General features: G+C 38.0%; 1 protein-coding gene and 1 pseudogene across 1 annotated transcript in view; one reads left to right on the forward strand and one right to left on the reverse strand.

The window, feature by feature from the left end:
• Positions 1 to 26,563, reverse strand: part of Cacna2d1 (calcium voltage-gated channel auxiliary subunit alpha2delta 1) — a 433,805-nt gene that overhangs the window by 12,839 nt on the left and 394,403 nt on the right. Inside the window, exons 24-36 of the mRNA XM_052721408.1 lie at positions 25,945 to 26,005; positions 14,393 to 14,490; positions 11,809 to 11,896; positions 10,604 to 10,666; positions 9,838 to 9,941; positions 8,910 to 8,996; positions 7,818 to 7,885; positions 7,380 to 7,418; positions 5,968 to 6,039; positions 4,681 to 4,833; positions 4,529 to 4,581; positions 995 to 1,050; positions 456 to 585 (exon numbers count right to left, since the gene is read on the reverse strand). Of these exons, the coding sequence (XP_052577368.1) occupies positions 456 to 585; positions 995 to 1,050; positions 4,529 to 4,581; positions 4,681 to 4,833; positions 5,968 to 6,039; positions 7,380 to 7,418; positions 7,818 to 7,885; positions 8,910 to 8,996; positions 9,838 to 9,941; positions 10,604 to 10,666; positions 11,809 to 11,896; positions 14,393 to 14,490; positions 25,945 to 26,005 (1,072 nt within the window). The remainder of the gene's footprint in view (positions 1 to 455; positions 586 to 994; positions 1,051 to 4,528; positions 4,582 to 4,680; positions 4,834 to 5,967; positions 6,040 to 7,379; positions 7,419 to 7,817; positions 7,886 to 8,909; positions 8,997 to 9,837; positions 9,942 to 10,603; positions 10,667 to 11,808; positions 11,897 to 14,392; positions 14,491 to 25,944; positions 26,006 to 26,563) is intronic.
• Positions 14,668 to 15,744, forward strand: LOC128099469 (transcription factor BTF3-like; annotated as a pseudogene).

The raw sequence follows: 26,563 nt of genomic DNA on the forward strand, positions 1-26,563 counted from the left end.
AGGCATTTTCCTTAGAGTCTTTGATTTCAAATCAAAGTTAATATTCAACTCTTCATGTCAGAGAGGGGTACAAGTAGACAAAGAACAGCCCAACTTTTTACAACCCTTCTTATTTATCATATATGAAAAGTCATATTTGATTGAAATTACCATAACTAAACTTTGTTACAAAGCTTTCAATATTGATCTTGTTTGTGAAAATGAATTCAAATTTCTCCATTCCGCCTAAAGTCAGAACCAGTTATCTTCATCATGTAACTGTTGCTAAAATAATTATAAGTTATCAAGACTTTATGAGACCTATAACAACACCAAGTATTTCTGACATGTTCAGCTTAAACAACCGCTTCTCTCTGCCTCCACTGAGAATTCCTGTGGAGATTTTCTGTGACTACAACAGGCTTGAATGCTGCCCTTAGTAAACAAGAACCACTCCACACAACGAAGCAGAGTACCTGGAACAGTTTCCACAGTCCAGCACACCACTGAATGTTTTACTATCATTTTCAAAGAAGTACTGGGTTTGTTCTGTGATGCAGCTCTGCTTTGACAGGGAGGCGGTGAAGTCATCCTCTTCCATCTCAACTGTGGAAGGCAAAACAAAGATCACCACTGGAGAAGCCACATTTCTGAGACCCGCTGCTCACAGAGACAAGTTAATGATAATGACAAACGTCTGGCAGGTTGGTTTACTGTTGAGTAATTGCCTGACAGTCATTAAAAGGTGCATGGTAAGTTTCTAAATAATAAATTAATATTTAAGCTACAAAATGCAAGCCAATGTGAACTATAAAAGTTTATAAATCACTGGAAATTAAAAGTTTTAGTATATCAAAAGTATCAGTTTGATGATCTCTTTCTTTTGCTCACACACATGCAGACACACACATGAACACACATGCTACTGCTCTTTGTGGGTTTACTAGACTGACTCGCACAATCACAAAGGGAAAAGGACTTCTGTGATGACGACCACATCAGTGCATTGACATACCTGCCTCAAGGAGTCGTGGGAATGTCAAACTCAAGAGCAACTGCTGGAGAATAGACCTGGAGTTTGAAAATGAATAATTGAGAAACATCTAGAAATTGTCCTTTACAATATTTTACATAAAAACTAAGCAGTTTTGCAAGCATAAACACATGTATACTTCATTTCATCATTTTGAGAAAAATGAATTTAACTGATACTTTTAGACATTTTGTTGTACTTCTTAAATTGTGAAAAATGTCCTACCATGGATTCTAATCAGCAGAAAAATCCATGAGGTCAAAAGAACTTGAGACCAAAGGAGAGACATACATGAGTGCAGGATCCTACTTCATAAATGAAGGAGCCTACTACAGAGTGAAGGGGCCTACTACATGAATGAAGGAGCCTACTACATGAGTGCAGGATCCTACTTCATGAATGAAGGAGCCTACTACATGAATGAAGGAGCCTACTACATGAGTGAAGGACCCTACTACATGAGTGCAGGATCCTACTTCATGAATGAAGGAGCCCACTACATGAGTGAAGGAGCTTACTACATGAGTGAAGGAGCCTACTACATGAGTGAAGGAGCCGACTACATGAATGAAGGAGCCTACTACATGAGTGAAGGAGCCTACTACATGAGTGAAGGAGCCTACTACATGAGTGAAGGAGCCGACTACATGAATGAAGGAGCCTACTACATGAGTGCAGGATCCTACTTCATGAATGAAGGAGCCTACTACATGAGTGAAGGAGCCTACTACATGAGTGAAGGAGCCTACTACATGAGTGAAGGAGCCGACTACATGAATGAAGGAGCCTACTACATGAGTGAAGGAGCCTACTACATGAGTGAAGGAGCCGACTACATGAATGAAGGAGCCTACTACATGAGTGCAGGATCCTACTTCATGAATGAAGGAGCCTACTATATGAGTGAAGGAGCTGACTACATGAGTGAAGGTGTTGGTTGTTTTTCTCTCTTTTAGGGGGTCTGCCACCCAGTTCCCAAATAAATAATACATGGAGGCTTATTCTTAATTATAAATGCCTGATTTAAGCTTGACTTCTTTCTTGCCAGATTTCCTTAACTTATTCTGTCTACCTTTTGCTTCTGGGCTTTTCCCGTTCTCTTACTTCTATAAATCTTACTCTTAATCTGTGGCTTGCTGTGTATCTGGGTGGCTGGCCCCTGGTGTCCTCCTCCTTCTCTGGCTACTTCTTCTCTCTTCCCAGATTTCTCCTTCTATTTATTCTCTCTGCCTGCCAGCCCCACCTATCCTTTCTCCTGCCTCGCTTATTGGCTGTTCAGATCTTGATTACACACACACCATCAGGTGTTTTACACAGGCAAAGTAACACAGCTTCATAGAATTAAACAAATGCAACATAAACAAAAGTAATACACCTTAAAATAATATTCTATAACATGAAGGAGCCTACTACATGAGTACAGGAGCCTACTAAGTCATATTACTGTGCAGAAGTGCTGACTCTATGGGGGAGAATATCAACATTTGCTGCACAAACTTTTATATCATGAATTTTCTTTTTATTTTAGTTATTAAAACTCCATAGCACAATAAAGACATACAAACAAAAATCACTATCTGAACTTTCGACTTGAGATTAATCTGTAATGTGGCATACATAAAATTACATGGAGAAACAATACATTCTAGTTCTATAGTAAATGGCAATTGAACCAAATTTTTATACAGAATATTCTGGAACTTTATTTAGTTAAGTGGCAGTAACAGAGATTTTAGCCAGAAAATGGACAAAGGCAATAATTTCAGGGTTATTATAATATAAAGAATATGTACTTATAACATATTAACATATAAATAGCACTATTGTAAAATAACATTTTTTAGGAAAACTTGGGTTTTTAAAATTTGAAATATTTTTGTTACTTTAGTAAAATGATATGAGCTTGATTTTTATCACCCAAATCCTTAATACTCAATGGCTATTATAGATCAGTAAATATGAAATATGGCTGAGCCAGTTCAGTAGCATGAGGTGCAACTCCAGAAAGATGGGTAGCCAGGAAACAAGTAGAGGGCAAGGGAAGGAGAGAAGGAATCCTAGACACAGGCGTGGAGTGGCCTGGGGGACCAGAGTGTGATTCCCACACTCACTCCTACAGTGTCACACCAGTTTAAAATTTTGGACTTCACAGGTAGAAGGCGATGCTACATGAAGGGGATGGGAAAGCCATCCCAAGGAGGAAGAGGAGTCACTTTAATATGAGGCTTCCGACATTGTGCCAATATTGTATTCATATAGAAAAATCAGTTACCGTGTCTTGAATTGCATCAATATGCACATTTTATTTGTATATTAAAGATAATAAATCATGTTTTATCAATATTCTTAGAATTTAAGGATTAAGTATAATATTAAAAAATACAAATTCAGCTGGGCAGTGGTGACACATGCCTTTAATCCCAGCACTCGGGAGGCAGAGGCAGGCAGATCTTTGTGAATTTGAGGCCAGCCTGGTCTACAGAGTGAGTTCCAGGACAGCCAGGGCCACACAGAGAAACCCTGTCTCACAAAACTGAAAAACAAACAAACAAACAAACAAACAAACAATTTCAGAGTTCTAACTGGACTACAGAATAATCTAGTCAAAAACCCACACCTAGGGAGGATACAGGCCCGGGGCAAATTTTATATTGTTGTGTAGCTAAATAAATGTTCTGTCAAACTCTTCTAGGCCTCTGTGCTTATATCTATAGACAACTGCTATCCTCAGCTTCAACCTGAGAAGCTCCTCTTTACATTGAATTGCAGTGAATGCAAAAACTCCTGGCTCCTGAAGGTGCTGAGAATAAGGAACAGTTGAGTGTTTAGGCCTGCACGGGATGTTTCTCTCACCCTCTCTGAGGTTTAGGGAATACCATGGAAGAGGAGGCTAAATGAATCTCACCACAAGAAAACGGAAAGTTTTACAATTTGCTGGCTGTGGACCTGGCATGGCCATGGACAAATAACTCATGCAGGGCCTGCACAAGACTGGCCCTATTGGAAGATAGTCACGGCTAGAGGAGGGATCTTGGGATCCCACCCCTCCACACTAAACTATTGGTTACTGATGGATTATAGGAGAAGGGGTGTCATTATCCTCAGATGTGTACCCACTGGTGAGCCTATAATCCCTCAGCTGGCCTTTGTGAACTCAGTGGATCACAAAACAAAAAGATGACAAGATGGTTAAGGGGCTTGTAGGGGAGGGGAAGGGGGAGAGGGAGGGGGAGGGGGAGGGGAATAAAAGAGGGTGGAATCAAAATGCATCCTGTACATACAAGAAATCACCAAGACAAATTTAGGTTCCAAAAAGTCTCTGAAGAGGGTGAAATTTTCTTGAACTTATCAGTATTTTCATATAGAAATTTGAAAAGTGTATTTCATATGATCATTTAGAAAAACTACTAATATTTCTAACATGTTCATAGGAAAGAATAATACCCATAATACACAAAATCCATACTTTAATGACATTTTTCTTTCATTTAGAATAAAACAAAACACTTGACTTACCAAGCAGCAGCTGTGGCCCACCAGCCAATCTGCAGTATATCTGCAATTGATGGCTGTAAAATATAAAATATATATCAAGAATTCATTACATCGGTCTACACTGGCAAAGGTGCCCCCTGAGAGGAAGCAGCTCAAGCACAGGCTTTACTGACCACGTATGCTGAACGATGTCCTGCCCCTTGCTTCGGAGCAGCCCCTGGATCACACACTGACTGATAGTCATATGATTTATTGAATGCATAAAGTGATATATTAACCAGGTGTCTCATCAAGCTTGGATCAATCTCTCCAAAAAATCGTCCAATCTGGAAAAGAAAAGAGATATTCAGTAGTTTCAAATTTAAAACAACATCATCATCTGAATCAATACAGTTAAAAAAAGTACTATCTGGGAAACTGAACTAAAAAACCAGTTTGTAAAATTGAGTAGATGAGAAACTGCCTCTGGCAATGTGGAGAAATCAAAATGAAATTAGGCACTCTCATTATTCAGGGGCTCTCTGTGGTTTTATATTTGTGGGAGGAATGAACACCCAGCCCACTTCTAAGCACAATAAGGTCACAATTAGATGTCCCCTGGTGAGAAGAATGGGGTTAGAAGCAGGAGAAGACGAAACAGAGTTGCAGTCCTTTGGGTTAAGATTCCAATAGAGGAGCATAGATAATAATGTTTAATTGTATACCAGAAATCACCAAAGGGTAATTTTTGGTTCTCTTCCCACAGAAGAGAAAGCAATTGAGATGATAGATACTTTAGCTAGCTTGACTTATAGTAATAACCACATATAAAAACATCTTACACCTACATGCTTTCCATGATAAACAGCACTAAAAAACCAAATATCTTCTGGAGAAGGGAAAAGTATTGTAAATGAGGAGGGTAGGACTAAAAACCTACCCAGCAGGCTGTCATGAACTGTGAGCCTCAGAAGAAGGGCAGTCACATACTCCTAGCTTTAGCAGATAAGTTATGGTTAGTCAGAAGAAAGGCTAGTGTTGGGAGCTCTTGGTATATTTTAAACAGAAAACCTAGAAATATAGATCCAGAATTAATAGTCTCTTATGGTCAGTTTGCAAATTTTGGTCTAGAAATTGCATCTGTCCATATGATGACTTAGATATTACCAACTGATTGTACTTAAGATGTAGCAATTTTCTGAGTTGTTGAAAGATTGAAGGCAAGTTCATATTATTTTAAAATCTCCAACTATGTGCATTAATGGTGACGACTGTTATCTAAAAGTAAAATCAATTACAAAAGGAGAGCTAGATTTACTATTTAGAATGCATTGGTTTACATTCTATTACTCTTGAAGATTTCTTTTGTGACAAAAATTGAACAACTCATCAATTTCTAAAAACCTAAAGGGGTTTACTGATTTTAATCCTAGAAAGCACATTGGAAACTGAACTTCTTCTTCCTTACTCCAGGTCCATACCTGATTAGTATAATCATCATGGTTGGCCATCAGAAGAAAGCCGCCGTCATCTAGAATCACACAATCCATTACCTAGGAGCAGAAAGCAACAGGTAAGTGCGAATGTGAAGGCTAGCATGCTGCTCCATCATTGCTCCAGAGTATACAGATAAGCTGAGCAACAGCAATAGGGACATTTCAATAACTACATCTTCTCCTGATAAAGTGAACTCTGGAGACTCTAATCTTATACATGTATGCACAAGTTCATGTCAAGCCTCCAGGTTTAATAATCTATTACCAGCTTTCTACCTACCAGTGTTAACTGTCTGGACAAATCTGAAAAGAGATTCCGCCAAGCCTAAAACTGCAAGGTCATCTAAGAATCCACGATGCTGGATAGACCAGCATATTTAATACCACAAAAAATTGTTATTTTAAACCTAATATTAACAAGAAGCTATTTATATTTTTATTTACTATATTTCATAGAGCAGTGAAAAATCAAGGAGTGAATATGAGAAACTATTTTTTTACATTACCTTGTTAAAAATATTTAGTTGGATAAATGGGAGATTTATACAAGAAGGCAAAAGAGAATGTGCTCATGGATGAGAAAAGAAATTTCCACCTGGTTTAAGTGTGTGAAAATTTAATAGCTTATGTTGAACAAAATCATGATAAAAATATCATTTTCAAAGTTGTAAACACAATGTGCTATGTTCCTGCATCCAAACAGTTTGCTGAAACATTTTCTCTAAAGCAACTATTTAACAGGGTCTATGGGAAAGTCAATAAACTCTAAAAGAATAAAAGGTTTGGCTTAGAATTTCACAGAAGTAGGAGTCATCAGAAAGCCAGAAATCTCCTTTTCCTGTGGCAGTTCCGGACACAAACGGAGTAGGTAGTCACATATCTTCCTCTTCAGCTCCTGTTTTTTAGCACCCTACTTAGAGCACCTTCAGGTCCTTCCCAAAGTTGGCTCATGGTTTCTTTCTCAGCTTTGCAAAGAGAGATGACACAAGGTATGACCTAACCCTTCCAAGTCTACCATCAGCATTTAGTTCACATCCCCTGTCCCCTTCAGTATTGTGAAAATTCACAGAAAGGACAAAGGTTGAGACAGACTGCATTTGAAACCAATACTGTGCTTAGAAACTTCTTGAAAAATAAATAAAGTTGAAGATATTCAAAAGACTCTATCTTCACCAATATTAAACAGAATATGATCCACTTGGACATGACTCTTCTCCTTCCTTAAGATATAAATGTTTTCTGAAGAATTTACAGTACATGTATTATCAGTTTTCTACAGAATGTGTTAGCATTAGATCAAAAACCCTGGATCTTTTGAATCATCAACATGATTATTACTCAGTAAGCAAGAGAAACAAAAACACTCCAGTCGAATTTATTTTAAAGAGTTTTCTTACATCACTGTTTCTTTTGCAGTCACAAACTGGACCAGCACACTAAAATAAAAAAAAAAAAGAATTAATCACCATTTCACAGTTTTAAATCAGTTGAATTTAATAACTACTTTTTATAATAAGACAGCCTGGAATATTTTTATCAGGTCTAAATAAGAGTAACTAATTATAGTTTATAAGGAAAAAGATACTAGTTTCCTCTTTAAAAAAAGAAAATATCAATCAATATGTATCTGTATGAACATTTCAAGTTGTCAGTCGAAACTGTTTTCATTTCATTGCCTAGGGAACACAAATGTTGAAAACTGGAATGCCCATTTCTATTTAAGTATTAGAAGTATATTAGAAATTTATTTTGCCACTGCATAAGGATCATTTTTACTTATGTGGACTTTGAAAATATTAATCATCATAGTTTAATAACTTTGAAAAAAATCTTACCGGATCCCTGATTGAAGTTTTGGTAAAATTTTCTATCCAGGAATTTATGTCAATTTTAATTCCCACAACTGAAAAATATAATGTAAATTAATTTGAAGTCATGATTTCTATAATATTATCTTTACAATGTAACAACTTAGACAATTTATAAACTAGCTAATAAATTTGATAATAAATATAAGGTTTTTTTTTTAACAGAGGTACAGTTTTTGGAGTCATTAAGAAATAGTGCTTGTAATCTTAAACTAGCTCATAAACTGTATTTTACATTTCAAGGAATTTTTTAAAAATAGCCACCACCTGGCTGTCCAATTAATTAACAGTATTACTTAGAAAATGTGAGTGTTGATCCCAAAAACATGGTATCAATTGAGCAGTACATATAAAACGTTTCTCTAACCCTGCTAGTTCAAGCATCAGATTCCTAAGAGACATTTGTTGAAAGAGCAGGCAGGTGAGTTTATGAGATATTGGGAGAGGTGGGGAACAGTGAGAAGAAGCTGAGAGAATAAGTGATAAGTGGTAAGTCAATTAGCAACTGAGTGAAAGGCAAAGGAGCCAGGAAATAATGGAGTGACTCCTAGTAGTTGAACCACAGATAGGTAACATTGTCCCCAGGAGCCGAAACACTGCTTCTCCCCTTTTACATCTGCTCTCTAAATATAACTGCAAACAATACTGAGTCATATAATGAAAAACGCCACTGTGCTGGATTTTGTTTTACTGTATTCACTCACTCAGCCCACTTCTAGTTCTCATTTGTACTGTTCTGTTTTGGTTGCCCAGTTGATTTAATTTGTTTTCCAAATAGTTGAACAATTTTAGACAGATCCAGCCCTAATTGTTTTCAGCAGCTACATAGTAGTCTAGTATACAGGTATGTAAATGTAAATTCATGTTTAAATGATTATAAGTATGTACAGCCTTGACACAAATCTTCCATGTATTTGAGACTAGGATATACTGACAGAGTAACATTGTTGATCTATCTCAGATATAAAATTTTGATCTTCTGAATAAATGTTTCCAGGTTATGAGGAAATGTAATGTCTTATTTAACCTTGGTCATATGTACCCATGATGTATGCTTACCAGCAGGCTTAAGAAGTTTTCCTTGGATATACAGCTCTACAGCTTTGCTTACCATGATGCCAGATTCATATGCACCGGGGCCACTTTCTAAAAGAAAAGCAAACAGACTAATCTAGATGAACCATCATTCTGAGCCTTTGAATGGTGCATTCTGCTTAGTAAGAGGTTTCAGCTTTCTCTTTTCTTTTGGAATATACCAAAGAAATCTGACTGATCATGAGTTGGTTTTTATGTATTTATTTACTGACAGGAATTACTCAACTTCATTTCATCCACTTCCATAATATGATGGATACATGCCCAATCACAGTTGTGGAATATTTCAAAATGTTGGAGGGAATTGGAAAGCAAGATCTTGGAGTCACAAAACAGGCTTTGTCTTTTTTTAAAAAAAACTCTGAAACCTTATGGATTTCAGTTTCCTCATTTTTAAAATGAGAGTAATAAAGTATCTATGTACATAGATAGTGAATGGTTGGACAAAAATAGTTTTCTTGGGGGAGGAGCAAAGAATCATATAAATTATATTAAAAGGTGGACAATTTTTTATAGATAGCAAATTATACAATTAACACAGATAAGATACAATTCATTATGATACACCAACTTATTTCATTCATCAGCCACATTTGAATGAAGTAGTTGAAATACATGGGATTAGCCCCATATGTTTCTACTTAGTGCGCATGCCTTCAGAAGATGCCAGCTCTGCATTGCTGGAGGACTTCTTGCTGTGTATGCATTCTACTTCTTCAACTAAATGCATGTTTCTTTTCTGTTTTCCCAATCTCCTGTACATACTATATACTCAATAATGACCATTCTAGGCAATTAACAAAATATATTGATTTGAAGGGAGAGGCACCAGGTATAACAGTTGTTTAAGATTTAAAAGGAACTGAGACATCAAATTCCAAAGAATACTCACTGTTAAAGTAGGGCGCAGTGAAAACATAGTTATCATTATCGAGGCTCCGCTTGTAGAAGCTGTCCTCATATGTCTCTGGGTTTTCTTGCCAATTTTCTCCAGCCCTAGGGAGGAAATGGTTCTCATCATTTATATTCCTTAAGGTACATGATAACCTGAATTCCTTTTGTGGAAATACAGCTCTACAGATATATCTACTATTCAGCTATGCCTAAGGGTCAGGTATGGATATGTAACTGGTACTTATTACTAAGCAATGCATCAGCATACTAAGAATAAGAAAAGCTGACTCTCAGTTGAGAAACTATGGATAAATCAGTTAACTAATATTAATAAGCCTTGGTACCTATTCAGCCCACTGCAGGAACTGTTCTTAAGATAATGAGAGATATGAGTCATGAAAGAGCAATGCAAGCAAGGATGTGCTACACTAACGCTGCTCTAAGTCCTCATTATGCTCATTATGCTCAGACAGCCCAGTTGAACTCTTTCTACAAAGAGCAATATCTCTTTCAACCTCTCTTAAACTTTGTAATGAATTTATATATACAAATATGACTAGCAACTGCCATTGAAACATCTTATAATAATACTGCCCAGGGAAATTGAATACTTTATTAATATAAACACTTTAAACAATACTGCAATTTAATCTACTAACAATGATCAGTTTTCCCAAAGAATAGCTTCCTTACATGGCAACATCCAGGCCCTTGGCACAGGCTGTTGCAACGAACTTATTTTTACAGATGTTACTTGAACTTACTCTTTGGGATAAACTCTTGTAATCCCACCATCCGTCACCACAAAGCGTGCTTTCACTCCTTTGCTAAAATAGAAGGTAAAAGGATGTTAGAAAAAGTAAGCTTTAAGATGCCGAGCTAGGTGTTCGTGATAGAAAAGAAATCAAGGCAACCAAGTTACACATCAACACACACAAATGGTAGGTGAAGAATCTAGGAAATGAAGCGCTCACTGTCGGTATACTTCAGAGTCATCTTAGAAGAAAGAAGGGTGGAGCTGTCATCTGACAATGATGAGCAGGGATACAGAGGACAGCCACAGAGAGAGAAAAGGGAAAGCTAGTCTAGGCCCTGGAGTTTGTGAGGAGGAATAAGACAAAGAGAGGGAAGTCATAGGCAGTTCACTCTCCAGCATGAGGTTCTTAAAGGGACCTCTTGTGGGTGGTTTTGAAATTCGTGCTTAAGAGCTGCCCCTCCCCACCTCCTGAGGTGGAATTTGATCTATGCCAAGGATGACCTTATGCCTGTGCTGCCCCTGCCTCTATTCCTAGATGCTGAGATTATAGTCATGGGCCAGCATACCCGTCTTCAAGCTCCATCTTTTTCTTTACATTAAAGCACTTTAGAAGGAGGACTGGGGCAGGAATGCTATGTAGAGGCAAGAGCCTTGGAACTGGGACCAGGAAGGAAAGCGCCAAAGGCACAAAACGCGGCTGAAAAATGCTATTTTAGGACCTCGATTATGAAGAAGAGAGGTAAACACGCTCAGAAGAAGTATCTAGTTGAGTGGCTGACCGGAAACGCATGGAGGAGAGATTGTGAATGAGAACCACCCTGCAAACTCTCTATCATTGAGAGATTATAAGATTATATAAGAGAGCAGCACGTGCCAGTAGAAAGGCAATTAAACATTCACTAGAAAACCTACTTTACCACAAACACAATACACAAACTTGTTGATTAAATATGTTTTAGACATATTAACATATAATGCTCACACATGGCCAATATAACCACTGAATTATGCTCACAACTGAAAATGCAAATTATCGACAATTATAAAATGATTTCCTGAGAAATCATTTCTAAAGTTAAATAACTAACTGAATTTATGAGGCCCATTATCTAAACATTTCCCAGGGAGATGTGAAACTGAAATGCAATATATATATATATATATATATATATATATATATATATATATATATTAACAAGAACAAATACTTACATATTTTTCTGCTTACTCCAGTAATTTTGGACAAGTTCATTTGTAAAACCAGCATCCAACAAGATTCTATTAATCAAATCTGTATTACCTAACACAGAAAAATGATATCTTTAATTAAACTCACATAGATTTTTTAAATTCAAATAATAATAAAAAATATATTTACTGTTTTCAAAACCAGTTGAGTAGATATGCAGGAGTATTCCATATAAATTGTGTATTTTCTTTATCATTAATCTTATCTTATATATTGGGGACATGAATGAATTAGTATTACAAAAGTCAATTACTAATAAGAGAAAATGCTTTATGGAAAGACATCTGACTCCTAGACATGCCAAGGAAGCTGCACCTATAAAAGCTAAACATAACGTTGCCTGGCCAAGAATCGTACAAAGACATTAACAGTTGATGTGCCAACATGGATGGGGGAATTTTACGAGGCCCCAGTGATGATGAAGAACTCTAGACAGCTGATGACTGCTGAGAGATGGAGAATCAGACTTCTCCAGGGACAAGGTCCCTGATAGGCTATCCAATTCCTAGTGATCATCCCTAAACACATATACATATGAGCAACACTAAATGGACACAGAGGTTGTATGTGGGATTTGTATTTGCTTATATATGTACATATATGTACAGATTTGCACATTTAAAATACCTATCTTAAGTATTTATATATACAAATATGTATATATGTATACTCATGTATATACATATGAATATATACGTAACATGTATCTATATTCATACATATATGACACTAGTAATTGAAAAGGAAAAGGTCATGACTTGAGAGGGAGTTGGGGTGGGAGGCATTGGAAGGCAGAAAGGCAGGGTTGGAAAGGATTTGAATATAGCACTCTTGTATGCAGCTCTCAAGAAAAAACTTAAACGAAAATAAACGGATAGATGAAAATTAAAAAAGACATCTGCATTATGACATTTTTGGAAACATTGAAAAAATATTCTTTTTTCTATGTTTTGTTTGGTTATGTAGCTTAATATGGTGGTTCCACACCATAATAACATATATATATATATATATATACATATATATATGCAATATACATGCTCATATGTAGATAGGATTATTAACTGAAATTACCAAGTAAAAATATGAAACAAATATGTCACTGTCTACTTTCACCTTTTTTAAATAAGGAAAAGATACTTTAATTCTACAACATTCCACAGTTGAACGTAATATCAGACAATATATTTGACTTCTTGAAAACTCCTATGAATGTCCATTTTTGTGTTTGTTTTGGAGTAGGGGAAAGGAATAGAGTTATCCTATACTAGCACTATTCCAAAATTGTATTTTTGAATGTAGTAATATCAGTTCAAGAGCACAGGCTTTCGGCTGTCATTTCTGTAATAACTAAGGAGCATGCTTGTCCAAGTTCAGAGGCAAAAAAAAGAATAAAAAATGAGAACCCAAGATCAAAGAGCATATCTTATTCACTTTGCCTCCTGTGGCTTGTCTGCTCTCAGGACATGAATCCTTGAGAAAACCTACAGGTACTTTCTTTTCACACTCATGATAAAACCTCATCTGACTCCGATGAGGAATGTACAGTCTTCGCTAATATCTGATTGATGTAAGAGGCGGGGTGGGTGGGGGAGGGGAGACAGAACAACTCAGTTGGGTTTTCAACATAACAGTTCGAGAGGGAGAGGCAAGTTTGAGAAGGATGCTTTCTGACTCTTGATAACTAATAGAAATGCTTTGTTTAGCCTTTCATAATAGAAATAATTGCCTTTTAAAAGGGAAAAAGAAAAGAAAAATACAAGGAGGAAGTGAATGTTTCATCTATGTTCTTTTTCCAAATTCTATTTATTGGGATAAATTTCATGTGTATTTGCTTCCCTCCCTTACTTCCCACTTGAGTTGTTCCTGGTGGAATTCTTACAAGTCATTTTTAGGATGAAAACTTTTTGATTATTAAATATTTAAAAGTCTAGAACCTTTGTATCTGAACCAAATCTTAAGGAATTAATGATGTAGATTTATCAGAGAGACAACTATGATAGTTAAAATTAATTATTAAAGCTGTCTCCATCTCTACCACATTTGTCTTATAAGGTATGCAACTACAGAACTATATTTTTTAGACAAAGTTGCTTGTGATCAAACTAAGTCATAAGGAAAGAAAACTATTAAGTGATTATTCTTTATACTCTATTCATAAGAAAAATAAATTTGAAGACATGACATATTCAAAGAACATGCACTATGTTTTTTCTCTATATAGCAAGTGCATTGTAATGAAAATCTCCAATAGATGATGCAAACCAAATTTTAAAATTTGAGAAGAACTAGGGTGAGCATACACCACTTAACTGCTTTCAAGTACTGACTACCTTGCTTTGAGAACCTGATTTCACTTAATAACAAAGTGACATTGCTATACTATAAAACGTTAAGGACCAAATTGCTGCATATTACCATTAACATTCATGTAGTAAAGCCCACCAATAAGCTGATAAGATCATCCTGAGATTTGATCATATAAACCATGCTGACCACTTTAGACACAAGCACTGAGGCAGGTACTACAAGTTCATAAATACTTACAGGAAGGGTTATTTGGAGTTTTTCTATCAATAAATTCATTAAAATTTAAAAGAAATTCAGTATTATTATCCGAGAGTTTAAGGTCATTGCAGTATTCTCTGAAAAACAAGATTTGAATATTTAAGATATTGAAATCAAAACCTTACAACTTTACAGTTTGCAGAAACAGTATTTATTGGCTGTATGGCTTTGCAATTTTGTAATTGAGCTTGTTCCCACCCCCACCCCCCATTGTTTTCTCTCTCAAACAGAACTGCTAATGAGCGGTGAGACCACAGACACCACATATTCACTGCCTGGTCTCTGGAGAGTGCGTGCTCAATACAAATGTATTTGCTAAAATAGCATGGTAAAGTGTGGCTTTTATAAATTTCATATTAAGACACATTCAAAATATTTATTCACTGTAATATTAATAAGCTCATCATATATTATCATACTTTTCCATAATAATCTATATGTTAAGATTAAAAAACCATGGCGATGTTTTACATATTTACAAATATCTTAAATTCTTGACTTATTTTGAGGGCCATTAAGAAAATATGTTCTCGCAGTTGGTCTGCCCGAGACCCCCTGAGCACGAACCCTAGTCCCCCGCGCGGACCCATTTCCACTCCGACAAGATGAAAGAAACGATCATGAACCAGGAGAAACTGGCCAAACTTCAGGCACAAGTGCGCATTGGTGGAAAAGGCACTGCTCGCAGAAGGAAGAAGGTGGTTCACAGAATAGCCACAGCAGATGATAAAAAACTGTAGTTCTCCTTAAAGAAGTTAGGAGTGAACAATATCTCTGGTATTGAAGAGGTGAACATGTTTACAAACCAAGGAACAGTGATCCATTTTAACAACCCTAAAGTTCAGTCGTCTCTGGCAGCAAACACCTTCACCATTACAGGCCACGCTGAGACAAAGCAGCTGACAGAAATGCTTCCCAGCATCCTAAACCAGCTCCGGGCGGACAGTCTGACTAGTTTAAGGAGACTGGCTGAAGCTCTGCCCAAACAATCTGTGGATGGAAAAGCACCACTTGCTACTGGAGAGGATGATGATGATGAAGTCCCAGATCTGGTGGAGAATTTTGATGAGGCGTCTAAGAACGAGGCAAACTAAACTGAGGCGACTTCTGAAGAAGGTGACACCTGCAGAAGTTACAGGAGCTGCTATTTTATATCATGACTGCTTTTTAAAATTCTTTTGTTTATGGATCTGATACAATCTAGATCGCTAATATTTTTAAGCCTGAGCCCCTTGGACACTGCAGCTCTTTCAGTTTTTGCTTAAACATAATTCATTCTTTGCAGCAAATTAAGCTGAAGAAGCCTGGGAATAAAGTTTGGAAAAGGGTTAATAAAATTCTTTGCCTGGTTAAAAAAAAAAAAAAAAAAAAGAAAAAAAAAAAGAAAATATGTTCTCAAAAATTGACTTAGAAAAAAAGGGATCTTGACTTGTTTGTTTGATTTTTGGTGGTTTTCAGATGGGTCTTACTATGTGGCCCTGAAATTTGCTATGTAGTTGAGGTTGGCCTCCAACTTTGAGCAATCCTCCTACTTGTGTCTTCCTGCATCCTGGGATAACAGGCTTCCATCTCTATCACACTCTGCAAGACAGGATTACTGTAATAGTCTTCTCCAATAATGTAACTATTGATAACTATAACTTACTAGTAATTTTTTGATTATATGTAAGTGATTTTAAAATGTCAATAAACTTTGATATTCTATTATATTAAAAGCCAATGTTCTACCTTGTACTTTGGATGAATTTATAATATCATAAATTGATTACTTAGAAAAATAATTTTTAGGCATAATTTCTGCATCATAATTTATAAAACTCAAATCAATAATATCACCACAGAACTCACCAAATAATGCAGATCTGTATTAGGATGCTGCCATGCTTATAGTAGTAGATATAATTTCCTCCGAATCTGACTTTTGCTTACAAGCTTATAGACTATGCAACAGTGATTTCAAGTAATTTCTGGAAAATCTCTGCTGAGTGCCTAACCATGAGTGGTGTGGGTTTTCTGTCATTTGTTCACATGAAACAGCACTTTTTAAAGCAAAGGGAAGAAGGCACCTCTCATGCTCCTTATTCAGTTGCACAGTGCTTTCCTTTGAGGAACTGGCTTACTCTAGAACGTGGTAGGATTGATTCCTTCATCGTGGAAGACTCTCTCTCCTTTTCTAGATGAACAGCAAGAAACTTAATAATTTTTACTGCTTCAATCATAGATATTTTAAAGCAAAATTTGTTGTGGAGTATTACTTTATGTCAAGGTGTGTTACATTTGTTTATGTTGTGAAATATTCAACTATGTAAAGGTGTGTTACATTTGTTTATGTTGTGAAATATTACTTTAACTATGTAAAGATGTGTTGCATTTGTTTTACATTGCCTTCCCAAGGCACCTTATTGGTCTAATAAAAAGCTGAACAACCAATAGCCAGGCAGAGGAGGACTCTAGATTGGAGAGAGAGAACAAGGGAGAAAGAGAGGGAGACTCCTGGGGTCAGGCAGACACAGAGGAAGCAGGGAAGTAGGGCATACAGAATGAAAGAAAGGCAAAAAGCCCTGAGGCAAAACATAGATGAAGAGAAACAGATTAAAATAAGTTCTAAGAGTTAGTGGGGCAAGCCTAAACTAAGGCTGAGCATTCATAACTAATAATAGGTCTCGGTGTCATGATTTGGGGGCTGGTGGTCCAAGAAAGCCTGCTACAAAATTGGCTCTTGCCCTTTGCAAGCACCTTCCGATAACTACTGCTGCTACTTTACAGACCAGTGGCTTGCACTGTTTCTGCTGTCACTATGAGCAGCAGGAGGCAAAAGAGAGCAAACAGCATTCATTTCCCACTAAGAATACAGTTGGACTGGGCAGATTCTATGAAAGGATTCTGGGACCAACAAGTTTTGCAAATCTTATTTAGAGAACTACAGTCCTGATTCAGAAATATAGGTCACATAAAGACAACAAAAGTACATGAAGCTCACAAGTAAATCAAGCAGGCTCATCCAACCAATGGAAACAGCCAACATTCAGGACAAGGTAAACTTCTCAAGAGGAAAAGCAATCACCTAAACACAGAGCCCTTAGCAACAGAGCAGAACAGAGAGCCAGAACTCAAAAGACAAAGTGAAAAAGGTTTTGTTTATAAACACTTTTTAGCTGAAAAAGAAAAACAAATCTATAATCATTTTTCTTGAGGCCAACTTAAAAAGTTTTAAAAATTATGCTTCATATTTTAGATATAATAATCTTGCTATGGAAAAAACTTAGTTTAGAGGCAAATTTTAGAAAGTTTCCATAATGCAAATGCATTGGACTCCTAAGAAAGCTAAGTCTGACTTGCCCACAAGGCTTTGCTGTTTCAGAAGTAAGGGTAGCCCTGCAGTCTAAAGACCTCTTTATTGAATTTGAGTTATGATCTCACAAGCTAGAAGCTGAAAGCAAGATTTTAAAGGAACTAGATAAAAAAAAAAATACCACAAATTATTATCCAAACCATATCTGGACTACCATTTTATTAACTAAAAACATTTCTGACTCAATTTTTTTTAATTGAAAAATCCTAAAACAAAGGCATTTAAAATGTTAAAGTATAGAAAACTAAGATTCAAAGATGTCAGGGTTTCACCAGAGGCTTCTGACTAGCAATAGGTTAACCCTGAAAAAGTGTGTCTTTTGATGACTAATCTGTGCCCTTTCTAACAGGAGACAAAAATGGACGAGAGAGATTCTGAAACTGAGGCTCTGAAAGTGAACAGTTCTAACTCTTCTCCTTGGCCAGTAGTTGGAAATGTCCTTTGTTCTGTCCTATCTACTGGCCAGGAATGCCAGAGAACCCTGGTTTCTCCTTAATGCTCCCCTTTTCTAGGAGAACCTTGCCTGTCACCACTTACTTCCACTTAACTCTAAGTTGAGGGCAATTTTGACTTGTATCAGCACACAGAAAGGTTTTGTTGTTTGGACCAATCAGACACCCCTCTCCCTGGGTATGGCTCATTTATGAATTAATCTAAAGTTCTCATCTACCTTTTTGTTGTATAATAATGACAAAAGGTACTGTGTGATAGTGTGAACACTGAATGAGAATAGAAACAAAGGAGATAATTTAAACAATACACTGCTGAGAAACAATGAATGGGTTGCTGGTGGAGCCAGTTGTTGGATAATAAGAATGTAGAGTGACAACTGAAAACCACACAGCAGACTGTGCCAGATTCAAACATGCCCTGAGTGTGTGCCTTGCCAGACACAGAGTCTAATGACTAAGAATCTGATGGATTCTGGTGTGGGTGTGGTGGAGAAGGACTCAAGCTTCTTTAAGGGGCTGGCCACGGGGAGTTTTTTGACCATGTTCCAGTGAGTATATGGGCAACACAAATTGGACTTGTTTTCTTCTTTCTTCCTCCTCCTCCTCTTCTTCCCTTTTATTTTGGGGGGTGGGTATCCCAAGGGTGGAGGGATGGACCTGGGAGGACTGGTAAGTGAGTGTACTCACAGTTCATGATGTGAAATCCCCAAATAATCACAAAAATATTATGAAAAAAAAATAATCATAACTAGGCAGGACTTTTAAAAAATGTATTCTTCTCTCATGAATTATATCCCAGCTGCAGTTTTCCCCTCCCTCCACTTCTCCCACTTCCCTTCCTATCCCTCCTCTCCCCCAGATCCACTCCTCCTCTGTTTCCCTTCAGAAAAGAGCAGGTCTCCCAGGGATATCAACAGAACAAGGCAAAACAAGTCATAAGGTGGTACAGTCATAATCCCTCCACATGGGTTGGGAGTGTAGTGGGGTAAGGAGGAGTGAGTGGGTGTGGTCAAAAGTGAGTTTAGGCCTGCTTGGTTTGCATAGTGAGTTCCCAGATAGCCAGAGCTACACAGAAAGAACCTTTCTAAAATAAACAAACAAACAACAACAACAACACACACACACACACACACACACACACACACACACACACACACACACACACAGAATCTATGGAAGGGGGTTGGAGAGATGGCTCAGTGTTTAAGAGAAAGTGGTGGTTTGAATAAAAATGCCTCCAGTAGGCTTATATATTTGAACTCCTAGTCACCAGAGAGTGGCATTGTTTGAGAAGGATTAGGAAGTATGGCCTTGCCTTGTTGAAATGGGTGTGGCTTTGTTGAGGGAAGTATGTCACTGGGAGTGGCTTGAGAGGTTTAAAAACTGGCACACCAGACCCAGGGCGTCTCCCCCCCACCCCATATCTGACTGTCTCAAGGTCGATTCTCAAGCTGCCTACGGATCAGAATGTCACTCTCTGTTACTGCTCTAGTGCCATGCATGTCACCATGGCCCCTGCCATGTTGATAATGGACTGGGCCCCTGAAATGGTGAGAAAATCCCCATTTAAATGCTTTCTTTCTAAGAGTTTGCTGGGTTGGTTATGTGTCATAGCAATAGAAGTGACTTGAATAGGACCTGGATTCAGCTACCAGCACCCACCCAACAGATTATAACCACCTGTAACTCTAATTCCAGGGGATCCAGCACAATCTTCTGGCCTTTCAGGACATCAGGCATGCACACAGTGCATAAAGCTACATGCAGGCAAAACACTCATTTACATAAGTAAAAATAAATCTTAAAGTGGCGCACGCCTTTAATCCCAGCACTCAGGAGGCAGAGCCAGGCAGATCTCTGTGAGTTCGAGGCCAGCCTCGGCTACCAAGTGAGTTCCAGGAAAGGCACAAAGCTATACAGAGAAACCCTGTCTCAGAAAAAAAAATCCCCAGAAGCGAAACCTTTGGTTTACTGGGACAGTTGATGCTAAGGATGGAGAATTATCTGTTGTTCATAAGAGACTAGCATCACTGAAGCAAATTTTTCCAAGAAATATTTCCTTAGGGGCAGTATGCAGACGCTATGGTGCACCAGGGCAAGGCCATAGCTCAAGCTGGCAAATAAAGTTGGCAATGGATATGAGTCTCCCATATGCAGGCACAAAGGGGTCATGGAGATAAGCTGAGGCTTGGCCCTATGTGTCAGGGTTAGAGTCTCCCTGAAGAGAGACCAGGAGAGGTCATTGGTGAAGGTGGAGACTCAGTTGAAGTAAAAATCCTAAATCTGGAGGGATCATGGAAAAAAGCTGAGCCTTGACACCATGTGATAGGGTTGGAATTCCTGCAGATTCCAGGGAAGACCACTGATGAAGGCTTAACCATAGTTACAGCCAAGAATATAGTATACTGGAAATGTCATGATCACAGAATGACCACCAAGGACACTGGAAGGTGTGGAGTGGAGCAGCCTGAGCCTACCAGATAAGATGCATGTACTATGGATGGTGGAGCCAGAGAAGTGGACTGCCAAGTCCTTTGGATGCCAGAAGATCTTAAGTGAGTCCAAGATGATGAACATTGAACTACAGGGTTTGATTTGCACTTCTAGATATTGCCTTTGCTTTCATTTAATTTTAATTGTGCCCAGAATCTTCTCTTTTAGAATAAGAAAGTATATAATTTGGGTTCTGATTTCACAAAGGCCCACAGTTATGAGATTTTGGAGTTTTATAGTGATCTTGGACTTGCTGAAAAATTTAAAGACAGTGTAACTTTTAAAATTATACTATTTCTTTATATTATTATGTTATCATGAGACTTGGAGATAAAAATAAAGGGAAGGTTATAGTTTAATAATCATGCATTTGTGTCAAGGTGACAAGGGTTAAATTATGCTGGTTAGTTTTTGTCAACTTAACACAAACTAGAATCACTTGGGAAGAGGAAACCTTAATTGAAGACTCACCTCAATCAGATGGTTTGGGCATGTCTGTGGTGCATTTTTGTTGTTAATATTTAATATGGGAGGGTCCAGCCCACTGTGGGCAGTGCCACTCCTGGGCAGGTGGTCTTGGGTTATATAAGAAAGCAAGCTGAGCAGTCACAGAAAGCAAATAAGTAGCACTCCTTCATGACCTCTGTTTCAGTTCCTGCCTTTAGGGTCCTTCTTGAGCTCTTGTTCTGACTTCCTTTAAAGACAGACTATGATGTGGAGGCACAATCAAAATAACTCCTTCTTTCTCCAAGTTGCTTTTGGCCATGGTGTTTTATTAGAACAACAGAAAGCAAATTAGGATAGTAGATAATGAAGGTGTGAAGATCTGAGTTAGCTTTCCAGAACCCACATAAAGGGTGATGGAATGGAGAAGAGATTGGTGGATCCTTGAGGCTTACTGGTCAAAGAGCCTGGCCTAATTGACTAAGTTCCAAATCAATGTGAGTCTCTGTCTTAAAAAACATTCTCCATGGCTGACTCCTAGTCTCTGCGGGCACGAATATATGTGCACACATACATGAACACAGTTATGGTTTTTAAAAATGATATCCATATATTCTTAGATTCTCCAGTTACCAAGTATTCACTCAGCTCTACAGTGTACAGGACAAGGAATTCAATGCTGAATGTCAAAGACTAATTCAAATGGGCACATAGTGGTTCTGTGAAGCAAACTGAATAAATGAAAAGTGACTAAATCTTTGGTAAGAGAAATGAAAAATTGCATGAAGATATCAGGAGGTCACATAATAGAGTGATGGCTGGAATTTCCCAAGCTGATGTTGAGGTTTAGGATTTAATGGGGTTTGTGGATACATAGTGAAAATGCCAAAGAGAATAAGTGGAAGAAAGACTAGGCATGGGGACACCTTTTAAAATAGGGTAATACAGCAAGTGACTCAGACTCTGAGCCCATGAAGTCTGTGCTAGAACTAGTCATGTCTACTGCTGAGTATTCCGTAGACTGTGTCCCAGTGAGCACCAAATGTCAACTTGACACAGATAGAGTCCCTTAAGAAGGGACTCTCAGCTGAGGGATTGCATAGATCAGTTTGGCCCGTGGGCGTATCTATGGATTTCTGTTTTGATGGTTAACTGATTCAGAAAGGTTCGTCCCACTGTGGGTGGGACCATTAGCTGGGCAAGTGGTCTTGTGCTGTCTAAAAACGGTGGATAGGCAAGCCCTTGTGAGCTAGCCACCAGTGTTCTTCCATGATTTCTCTCTCATGTTCCAGCTTGAATTCCTGCCCATTCTTCCCTCAATAGCAGACTGTACTTGGAATTGTAATCTAAATAAACCCATTCCTCTCCTCAATTGCTTTTGGGCAGAGTGTTTTATGACAGCAACAGAAACCAAACCAGAACAGATAGTATAGCCACCAGAAACACTACATGAGAAAATGAGACTTTCTCTACTTCAATGAATAGGCAAGCCAGTCTATAAGCTCCTAGTTCCCAGTAAAGGGAACCACAATAGAACTCTGAACCCTGGAGACAGAGCACTTGAAAGCTGTGGAATACAAACCAGATTATCACTATAACAATGCAGAGCCATTAGTTAGTTAGTAGCTGTTGAGAAAGATGCCTTCAGTTTACTAACTCTCTCTGGTCACAGAATAGAAACAGGATTGGAAAGCAGAAGCAAATGGGGAAAAGTGAGATCCTCTCAGATGCAGCTATAAGCACAAACAGGCCTTGGCCTGCATCAGGGCCAAATAGCTAGAGAGTGACAGAAATATACATGGGTCCTAAGATAGACCTGGCAAGACTCGGGGATCAATTAGTAGTAAGACATCAGCAAATGGGAGCAGGTCAGGACAACTGCCATGGCTCAAGAGTGTACACCGAAAAAAATACTATTTTCTTCATAAAAGCAACACAAGAAGAGCTTTCCAAGTGGGACAAATATTTACAAGACACTGAATTGGAAGCACATTGAAGAAACATTCCTGTTAGGCTTTCATGACACATGAATGTCTTATGTGGAAATATGAGGGTGGACAAAGTCTGGAAAGAGATCTGTTTGATTTGCTATTGCAATGTCAACAGGCCAGTTGCATCTGTTGTTTCTAGCAGTTAGAACTGTCATGTTAGATTTGGGAGACATCGCCCCAACTTATGCATGGCTCATGGCCTGAAGATGGACTCACATAAGGAAAGAGCTCAGGTAGGCTCAGTTCTCAGCAACTTCTCTGTGTGGGAAGAAATGAAGTTCATGGAAGAATCCTGCATTGGACAGGGCTGAGAAAATCAAAACAGTGTAACATCATGGGAGAGATGGCAAAAAGGGTGGAGGAGATGATCCCTCTACAGCACAGTGATGGAGGGACTCTCAAAGCCAATGACCAGCTTTCTTAATGTGGCTTTTTCAAAATGTTACAAATACTACCAATTTTCAAATAGAGGCAGAATTTAGCAATTTTCATATGCAAAAATAAAGGATTAACTCTGAATAACTGTAGGAACCCTTTTTAGGTTCTTCAAGAAATTTCTGGACAAAATGCAACTGAAAACATAATAATGGAATTTTCTATCTCTATTTTCTTAGACAATCTAGCCTGGATTAATAGGAAGTGTATTTATTTTGATACTATATACTGCCTACTAAAGACAGGGCCCCAAAATAAGGAAAAAAGAAAGGAAAGAATTGACGAGTTTCAAGTAGTCAAATAGAGGTAGAATAAAGATATGCATTCTGGATAGTGATTACATGAGAGAAATAAACTTGATTAGTAAGATATGTTCATACAAAAATTATGGGATAAGGTTGGGCATCAATCACTAAGCATACTTGGACTCTCAGAGCTGGAAGGAGGTAGTAGACAGATGCTAGGAGCTTCCTAGTTAGCCAGTCTAGCTGAATTTGCAAGCTTCAAAATCAATGAGAGACCCTGCCTCTGGGGAACAAGGTGGAGAGTAATAATAGCAGACAAAGATCTTTGGCTCCATGGGTTCATGTGGTGGTATTTTACTTGTACTGAAATGTGATTTTAATTGTATGTTAATAAATAAAGTTGTCTGGGGGTCAGAGCTATTAGAGCCATAGCAAGTGCGTGGCGGCGGTGGCGCACGCCTTTAAGGATCTGGAGGGCGGTACATTCAGGCAGTGATGAGGCAGTCACATGTTTGGGTTTACAACCAATGAGAAGGCAGAACAGCTAGACTATATAAAGACACACACAGGAAGTAGGTCCCTTTTTTTTCGGAGAGCTCTCTTGGCTGAAGAGGATCCCTGAATCAGGAAGGGTGAGGCTCTTATCTCTGACCTCTTGGCTTTCTTCTCTGAATCGGTTCTGTGTTTCTTATTTAATAAGACCGTTGGTTACATCTACAGGTTCACATACTTACACACCCACATACAAACACACACATACATGACACACAAATTACATGAGGTAATGTTACTACATACATCACACACACACACACAATGTGAGGCAATGTATTTTCCTCCCCCATAGCTAGACAAAACACCAAAATGAAAACAAACCAAGAGGAGGAAGGTGTTTTGACCCCTACTGTTATGAAGAAGCAGGACAAAAAGGTGGTGAATCCTCTGTTTGAGAAAAGACATTGGACATCCAGCGCCAAAGAGACCTCACCCACTTTGTCAATGGCCTTAACACAATAAACTGCCACTCCAAAGGCCTATCTTGTATAAGCAGTCCAAGAACCCAATGAAGTTCACCAAGGCCCTAGAATGTCAGCTCTCCAGCTGCTCAAGGCTGCCCACACACAGGCCAGAGACCGAGTGGCAGAAGAAACAGAGGCTGTGGATTGGCACTGAGAGGAAAGCTGCCGGCAAAGGGAACGCCCTAGAGAGACCACCTGTTCTTTGATCAAGGTCAATATCATCACGACTTTGTGGAGAACAAACAAGCCCAGCTGGCATTGGTTGCACATTTTGCAAACCTCATAAAGCCTCCTGCTGTGTTACACCACAGGGACCCCCTACTGCAGCATCAAGGCCAGGTTGGGCAGCTGGTCCACAGGAAGACGTGCAGCGCCATTGCCTCTCACAGGTGACCTCAGAAGACAAATGTGCTCTGGTTAAGTTAGTGAAAGAAAGCAATCAGGACCAAGAACAATGACAGGTAAAACAATCTGGGGAGATAATGTCCTGGGTCCAAAATCAGTGGGTGGCATTTTGTCAAAAGCCAAAGACTTAAAACCAAACTAGCATGTTACATGTACACTGCTGAGTTTTCTATATATAAATATAATAAAAAATATCATTTAATAAAACCTACCATCCAGAAATCTGTGTTAAGTATATAAAAATTTGAGCTGAAAACATTCCATACTTAAGTGTGTAGGCTTACACATATGTATGTATGTATCTGTACATATGCTCCCAAGATAATTATATGTATATGTGGAGTACCTTTGTGCTTATATGTGTATGCTATACAACCTCCAGTAGACAATTCTCCATTATTGGATGCATTGTTTACTCCAGAAGACCAAAGTCCCTCTGTCCTATCTGCCATTATGCACCTGAGTTCGCACACTGCTCCATCTATAGCAATTGCTCCCCCAGTATTAAAACAAATAGCAGTTATCTGAATGAATATATAGACAGGCTATTGGAAGCTTAAAAGTCACTGTCCCTTTGGTTCCACAATTGTACATAGAATGAGCCAAGAGTAACCTTGACCCCAATTAAGGAGTTTTTGAAGGACTTAGCCAACAATATGAGTTATTACAGAAGAAATCAGAACAACAAAACCAACCTTGGAGCTATGAAGGTATAGCCAGATTCTTCAAAATTGTCTGGCTTCAGGGTTTCTGAATCTGAAAATTGAATGATATAAGATTAGATAAACAATATAGAGCATAAGCTTCAAGGGTCAAGGGCAACATGATGCCATTGTAAAGACACCTAGTTAAGAAAAATTTAAACAGACTATTAACATCTTAAACTTGAAACAAATCAACTGTCAAGATTCTCAATGCTTCCCAATATAATAAGATCATAATATGGGTAAGCTTCACTAGACAGTTACAGCAGTAATTACATATAAAATGCTATTTATACTCTTCATCTAATATACTTAAATATCTTAAGATATTAATACATATATTACAGCAAGTGTTTTATTTAAAATATCAATGAAGAAATTTATTAACATTATGATAAAATGCTTTGAGTGAACTCAGTCATGCATTTGGTGAGGCAATACGAATCTTTATATTAGGTATGAATTAGTAGGTGGAAAGATGAAAAAAGAAACATGATATTAAGTCTACAAAAAATAAAACCAACTTGGGCGTGACAGGTTGTGTGAGCAAACACAGGCACACCCGCCCTGGTCTGCTGCCAACTTTCGGGTAGTCATGGAGGCAATTCTA

This window comes from Peromyscus californicus, unplaced genomic scaffold (assembly GCF_007827085.1).
Source record: "Peromyscus californicus insignis strain IS unplaced genomic scaffold, ASM782708v3 Scaffold_6__1_contigs__length_162567912, whole genome shotgun sequence".
In the NCBI taxonomy this organism is placed as follows: Eukaryota; Metazoa; Chordata; class Mammalia; order Rodentia; family Cricetidae; genus Peromyscus; species Peromyscus californicus.